The sequence below is a fragment of the Condylura cristata genome, unplaced genomic scaffold (genome assembly GCF_000260355.1).
Source record: "Condylura cristata isolate star-nosed mole 26May11 unplaced genomic scaffold, ConCri1.0 scaffold00013, whole genome shotgun sequence".
Lineage (NCBI taxonomy): Eukaryota > Metazoa > Chordata > Mammalia > Eulipotyphla > Talpidae > Condylura > Condylura cristata.
The window spans coordinates 33,261,798-33,269,469 of record NW_004567114.1 but is presented as its reverse complement, the minus strand read 5'-3'; the positions used below and the strand labels follow the sequence as shown (position 1 = coordinate 33,269,469).

Below are 7,672 nucleotides of genomic sequence, written 5' to 3'. Positions count from 1 at the left end.
CCCTGGCTGGCAGGGGGGCTGGGAAGCAGGCAGACAGTGGAGCCTTCCGGGCCCCCCATGAATCTGCGCCCCTTCTCTGGCCTGTTCTCAGTCTGGTGTCTCTCGCAGCTTCACCTCGCCTGTAGCTGCTTACCCTCTTCCTGCCGCCTTTTATACCGCTGCCCTTTTTAGACCACCCCCAGGTCCAGGTGTGCACACTTACACATGCGTGCACACCCATACGTCAGGTGTCTGCCATCAGGCTCATGTGCCCGGCGCCCGGGCTCCAAGCGCCTTCTGCATTAACACAATCAAGGCCGCAGGTGATGGCCACAGAGGCCAGTGGTGGAAAGTCCAGTGAACTCATTTACCGTAAGCATTGGTGCACACTAGCAGTTACTGCAATCACCATACATTAATATAATTTCAAATTATCTCTTTTATATTTGGGTGAGGAAGAGGTCTGTGTGGAGCAGGAAAAGAAACACAGACAGAAAAAGGCATGATTGATTTCCTTTCACAGTTAACACATTCTGATAGTTTGGAAAAAATCATTTGAGCTCTGGCATCCTGATCAGCATATGTGTCTAGCTCCTGTATCCCAAGGCAGTGCTTAATTTATGCCATCCATTTAGATGTATAAATTCCAAGAGCTTAAAAAAAAAATCCCCTTCTTTACTGTATAATCAACCTTGTATAGCTAAGACTCTCGGGAAAAGATGGAAATGAGTGTGAGCAACTGCCTAGCTCGAGAGAAACAAGTGCCTCCCTAATTGACTAGTTAACTCAACACATAAATTAACGGATTCAACAAACATTTAATAATAAACTCTCTGCCAGATGTTGTGCTGGGAAGCAAAGATACCACAGGGAGGGGACAGGGTTCTTGCCCTCATGTAGCTCGCAGTCCACTGAGCTTCGAGAAATGGTGTTGCCTATTTCAAGTGACAGCACAGAGCGCTGAGAACATGGTTATGCCACGCTATCTTCAGCATTGGGAGCTGCTCATCACACTTTGGGCATGTTTCTCCTTCCAAGTATCTTATTTTTCTCGAAGACTGGCTGGTCAGGGCCTCCCTGGTGGTGCAGGCATTAAAGTCTCAGTGCTATCTAGCCACTGCAGCATAAGCTGGATCCCTGGCCAGGGAGCTGACCCACATGGCGCAGCAGACCTCTCCTGTCTTGCCTGCTGCTCCCCTCAGCAGTGTATTTCAGTAAAACTAACTACTCCCCAGTCTGTCAATGGTGAATCCTCTTACCTCCTATTCCTCTGGCCCGTCAAACAATTGATACATTCCTTGCAAGAAACATAACTTTTTACTTACCACAGAAAGAATAAGAATACTTTGCACAAAGAACTGGAAGTACAAATACCCGGAGATCAGCTGGTAGTCTTCCATCACTGGAAGAAATGTGTTTATTCTAACACAGTAAGCCTTTTCTTTTCTGAGAGACTGATGTGAATGCACTGTATGTCAAATTTGGGTGATGTGTCCCTAATTTTTTTTAAAAGATTATTTATTTATGCATACAGAACTGGGGTACAGGCCAGAGGTGTAGGGGCATTGAGATGCTTCACCAGAGACAGAGTGGGGAGCAGAACAGGCAGATAGACGAAGTACACTGCTGAGGGGAGCAGTGGGTGGGTCAGGAGAGGTCTGCTGCGGCCTTGTGGGTCACCTCCGGGGCGGGGATCAAACTCATGCTGAAGTGGCTTTAGCTTCTTAGTGCTGTGCTTTAACCTGCTGCGCGACCAAGGAGAGTCCCTGTTTAAATTTATTTTTTTAAATTTATTTTTATTTATTTATGCAAACAAGAACTGGGGTACAGGTCTGTATGTTGAGGAGAGGAGGGGAGTAAGAAGATTCAGAGTGGGGAACAGAAAAGGCAGATGTACTGAAATACACTGCTGAGGAGAGCAGCAGGCAAGACAGGAGAGGTCTGCTGTGCCATGTGGGTCAGCTCCCTGGTCTTGATAGAACTCATGCTACAATGGCTGCAGATAGCTTAACAGTGTTGAGACTTAACCCCTTGGTCCATCAGGGAGTTCCCCTAATTTGTTTTCTTAATATAAATTTTCTAGAGAAGAATTCAGAATGTTTTGTTTTGAGACACTCAACTTTCGCTAAATTCTTAGAAGCTCTGGATTGCTTAAAAGTATTTTTAGATAATACTGAAAGTAAGCCTGATTTTATACAAAAGTAGTTCTTAAAGTTACCTAAAAATCTAATTTTTGAAAATGAAGCAACTTTTGGACTGAAATTTCTAAGCTCCCTTTTAGTTTTAGAGCCATAAGATACACATCATAATCCAAACAATATTTATTTTGAGCTGTAATTCACATTGACCTTCCACATTATTCCACCTTTTTTGTTGCCTCCTTGTTGTGAGATAACAAACTTGCTAACTCACAAGAAAATGACTTCAATGAGCTAGTACTGCATATAGTATTCATCTGATTTTCTTAAAAACTTATTTTTCTCCGTATCAAATCTACTCTCTCATTTGGTTTTTGAAAGATAGGATGATGATAAGTTTCAAAGATGAGCTCCACAGGTCACACTCTGGAAGGAGTTCCCTTTTTCAACTAAGCGTGACCTGGTCTATGACCCACATTAACCAAGAGGTTGTAGTGGAAGTGGAGAGAGGCAACTGTTCCATCAAGCCTTTGAGAGGACTGCCAGTTTGTTTTTGCGATTGAAAGCTCAGGGCTGATATAATAGCAACATCACTCCCCTTCTAGAGCGACCTCTTGGGGGGCTGGGTCCAGCTGACTCAGTGCCACTGTCAACTCTGCAAGATGATTCCAGGCTCAGCTGCCATTTGCGAAAGACTCCAAGAGGCCAGCAGAAGGACCAGACACCTGGCTCAGCAACTCTCGGAAAAGTGAAACAATAAAATGCTGTTGTTTAAACTCCTAAGTTTTGAGGCAGGTAGCGAGGCATCATGTTTAACAATGTGTCACATCTTTTGACACTAAGGTTCTAAATGCAAGAAAGTAAATTGGCTTCCTCAGAAGAATCACATACTTACTTGAAGGATTTAACAGGAAAGCAAGCTTTCAGTGCACCCAGTATTCAAGTTCATGAACAGCATTCTTATTCTTGATCAAAAAGCTCATCAAAAAGTGGGATTCTCTCTGTCCTGGTCCTCACCAGTGCCCGGGGTTTCCTCTCATCTTTGCCCGATGCATCTGAGTCCGAGCTAGAACTGTCCCAGAGAAGCTGTCCCCGGGTTTCTTGTTCACGGAACCACGACTCCATCTTGCCAATTTGCTGTGGACAGTAGTCATTCCTTGCTTGATGTTCCCAAAATTCTGCACTTTGTAGCTTTCCTACAAAAATTAAAAGTTGGTTTAAATAATTTTTTCTCTAACAATGGCCTTTTTTTTAAAAAAATGCTAATGATTTTATGAACACAATCATCTGCATGGTGTTCTTTTGAAATTATATAGACATAGGCATATGTATTTACATATATACTAAATATATATGTAAAAGATAAAATAAAAAAATATATATGTGTGTAAAAGGAATTCAATTGATGTCTCTGGAAGCATTAAAAATGCCCCTTTTTGCTACTTAAAAGTTTAAAATCTTCTGAAAGTTAAAAGAATAATATAGTATACAACTAGATATCTGAAGCCATCAATATCATTTTTTTTTTTAAGATTTATTTATTTATATAGAACCGGAGTACAGGCCAGAGATGCGGAGGGTGAGAAGATTCGCCAGAGACAGAGTGGGGAGTGGGGAGCAGAACAGGCAGATAGACGAAGTACACTGCTGAGGGGAGCAGCAGGCGGGTCAGGAGAGGTCTGCCGTGCCATGTGGTCACCTCTAGGGCAGGCCGGGATCGAACTCATGCTGAAGTGGCTTAAGCTTCTTAGTGCAATGCTTTAACCAGCTGCGCCACCAGGGAGGGCCCCAATATCATTTTTTAAAAAATTTATTTATTTATTTGTACAGAACTGGGGTACAGGCCAGAGATATGGAGGGTCAGAGGATTCACCAGACACAGAGTGGGAAGCAGAACAGGCAGATCGATGAAGCACACTGCTGAGGGGAGCAGCGGGTGGGTCAGGAGAGGTCTGCCACACCATGTGGATATCCTCTGAGGCAGGCAGGGATCGAACTCATGTGGAAGTGGTTTAAGCTTCTTAGTGCAGTGCTTTAACCTGCTGTGTCACCAGGGAGGGCCCATCAATATCATTTTGTCACAATGTTGATTTCATTTTACATATATATATATTATATATATTTCAGCCAAACCATTTGAAAATTAGATGCAAAGCCACTTTTTCCCTAAATACATCACACGAATCTTTTATGAAAAAGGATATTTTTTTTCTACATAACCAAATACAATGATCACTATTAGGAAATTTTAACATTGAATGAACAGTATTTTCTAGGATATCGTCCATATTCAAATATCCATGGTTTGTTCCAATAATGCTTTCTAGAGCTGCCTTTTGTTTGCCTATTTGTGTTTTGCTTTTTAGATCCAGCATCCTGTCGAGGGTCATGCTTTGCATTTATTTTCTTGTCTTTGTTTCCTTTTAGTTCAAAAAAACTCCCCTGATTTTTTCTGCCTTTCTCCTCTCTTTTCTTTTTTTTTTTTTTTTTTTTAAAGATTTATTTTATTTGTGCATACAGAACTGGGGTGCAGGCCAGAGGCTCAGGGGCAGTGAGAAGCTTCACCAGAGACAGAGTGGGGAACAGAACAGGCAGATCGATGAAGTACACTGCTGAGGGGAGCAGCGGGCTGGTCAGGAGAGGTCTGCTGTGCCATGTGGTCACCTCCGGGGCAGGCGGGAATCGAACTCATGCGGAAGTGGCTTTAGATTCTCAGTGCTGTGCTTTAACCCGCTGCGCCACCAGGGAGGGCCTCTCCGCTCTTTTCAATGCCTCCTTTCTTCTTCCTCCTCCCCCTCTTCTTCTATCTTCCTTATCTTCTTTTATCCTAACACTCACATTTTAGAATCCAGGTCATTGTGCACAGGTGATGTTGCCTAGTACTATTTATTGAACAACTACCATGAAATAGGAACATGCTATGAACTGTACTTGCTTTCACATCAACGCTCATGTCACATCAAAATCACCTAGTGAATCTTTTAGAAACAGATGTCTGGACACAGCCTTTATCTACAAAACTGGGAAGTCCAGTAAGTCAGGCATTTTGTTTTACCTTTTTTTTTTTTTTTTTAGAAGAGATTGAATCTTTTTCTTTCTTTCTTTCTTTTTCTTTTTTTTTTTTTTTTGGCATGTGGTTTTATGTGTATATCTTGAGTTTATTATGTATGCAATACCAAGTGCCCTTTTAGAATGTACTTAGGAGCAAAAAGGGACTCTCTGCAAGGAAGGCTGACTTTTAAGAAAACAAAATCTTAATAACCTCTTCTGAGTTAGGAAAAGTCACTCCCGGCCAAAATCCAGTTTTACCTCAGTCTAGCTGAATCAGCGGTAGCTTGCTGTAGCTTCAGTTGTATGGTACCACACCACATCCACCACCAAAACACCCATAATTCTCTATCCATTGAGGTCCCTCTCTCAAATATTATGGTCCATTTTTACTCAGCATGATATCTGAAGTTGCATATTATTAGCCAAGAAAATAAAGTATTTCAACATGACAATTTATGTCCTGTGATGCATTTCTGTTTCAGTGAGGGGCCACCCTCTCTCCCCTCAAAAATAATTATCAATATATTGAGTATCTTTGTCTATTGACACAGTAACAGAAAACTATGGCTAATTTTTATTCTGCACTCCTAATCTGCCTCCTGACCTACCATGTCCCTTTTAGACAACTGTACTCCTCCACTTTGATGTCTCTTGGGCATGTATCAGACTAAATTCTTCCTCTTGAAAACCCATCTCTCCTCCTAGGAACCCTAACCTAGCAAAATGGCCCTACCTTTGCCCCACTGTCTGCCTAGTTCTTCAAAAGAAGTCCAACAATCCCCTTGTTCTTCTCACTTTCTTATGCAACCAGGTAAGAACCATCACTAATTTCTCCCAATTCTCTCTCCTAATATCTCTTATCTGCCTCCTTGTTTTTGATCTCCTTGTCACCACACTCTCCTGGTCACAACACCAGCTCTTACTTGTGCTATTGTTATGTCCTTATAATTTTCCCAGGCTCAGTTTCTTCCCATCCATTCTCCACTGTTAGAGTGATGTTTAAAAATGTAAAGCTCTTATGCTAAGAGAAATAAGACAAAGAAAGGCACATGCTGTATGATCTCGCTCACATGTGGAATCTAAAAATTCAAACTTAATATTATATATATATACATCTTAACAGCAAAAAACAAACCAGAAAATCAAGTTTACATGTACAGAGAACAACAGATTGATGATTGCCAGAGGTGTGGTGCAGTGAGTGACATAGGTGAAAAGGGTCAAAAGCACAAACTTCCGGTTATAAAATAAGTAAATTGTGGGGATGTAATATACAGCATGATGTCTATAGCTATCAATGCTCTGTTGCAATTTTGGAAGTTGCTAACAGAATACATCTTAAAAGACCTCAACACATAAAAAATTCTAACTATATATGGTAATGACTTATTGTGGCGATTCATTTGCTACATAAATTGAGTCATTACATTAGGCTCCTGAAACTAATATTCATCCATCATACCTCAATAGAAGAAGAATGGAAAAAGATATATAATTACATGTCTATTTACATACATTTTATCATACCCATATGCAAGTATTACATTTTATAATTACTTACTCCCCCCAAATTTAAAAAAATATAAATGTGATGGTGTTTCTTCCTTGCTCTTTCATAGCTCCCCACTGGTCACAAGCTAGAGTTTTAAGTCCTTAGTGGACATCTCCAGCACCCTCTCTTGTCCACCCAGAGTCTTTGAGGTTCCACCCTACTCTTGCACACACTGTCATCAAGTAACAGTTTGGAATGTTCAGCACCCCGGTCCTGACACTCACATGTAGTCCTGCCCCTTCATCCACTTCCTGTCTGAGTTTAAATGTCACTTACTCAAGAAAAGCTTCTAGTTGCTCGGATTATGAATTCTCCCAGGTACCCCTAATTGAATTTTGTTTTTGTCCCTACTATTACCTGAACTCCAAAGCTAGAAACCACAACTAGCTGGCCTAGGAATCCTCTGTTGCATAAGTAAAGATATGAATGTGAACCATCAGAAAAATCTGAGGAGGCAGAAGTATTGGCAATTTGGACTTGGAAAGGCTTCACCAACAGAAAGGGGTCTCAGTCATCTCTGCTCTGCGAGTGAGCCAAGACCTACTAGAGACATCACTCAGGCTAAGAACAGGAATTTTTGCTGACAGGAGTTTTGAAACAGGAAAATGTTTGTTAATGGTAGGATGTAATATAATATTAACAATAGCTTAAGTTGCAGAACACTCTAAAGTTAGTGTGTGAAATAAAATTCACATGTTCAGATTTATCCTTGGAAATCCCTTAAGTCATTCTTAAAATACTATATATAAGTTCTGTATACACAGCATTAAAGCTTGATAACTTCTGAGCTACAGGTCTTACTACTTTTTTATAAATCCCTGTTTGGTTCTCTCTGGTTACTAGACTTTAAAAGAGAAAGAAAGAAGATGACTGGATTAAAAAGAGGTGGTACATATATACAATGGAATATTACTCAGCAACCAAAAAAGAGAAACACATGTCTTTTGCAGCA

General features: G+C 41.0%; 1 protein-coding gene across 2 annotated transcripts in view; it reads right to left on the bottom strand.

Moving 5' to 3' along the window:
• Positions 1 to 3,077: 3,077 nt before the first annotated feature.
• LOC101621724 (chromosome unknown open reading frame, human C14orf105) overlaps positions 3,078 to 7,672 on the bottom strand; it is a 23,756-nt gene continuing 19,161 nt past the window's right edge. For both annotated transcript variants that reach the window (XM_004681839.1, XM_012724438.1), the window contains exon 6: positions 3,078 to 3,313. In XM_004681839.1, the coding sequence (XP_004681896.1) occupies positions 3,078 to 3,313 (236 nt within the window). The remainder of the gene's footprint in view (positions 3,314 to 7,672) is intronic.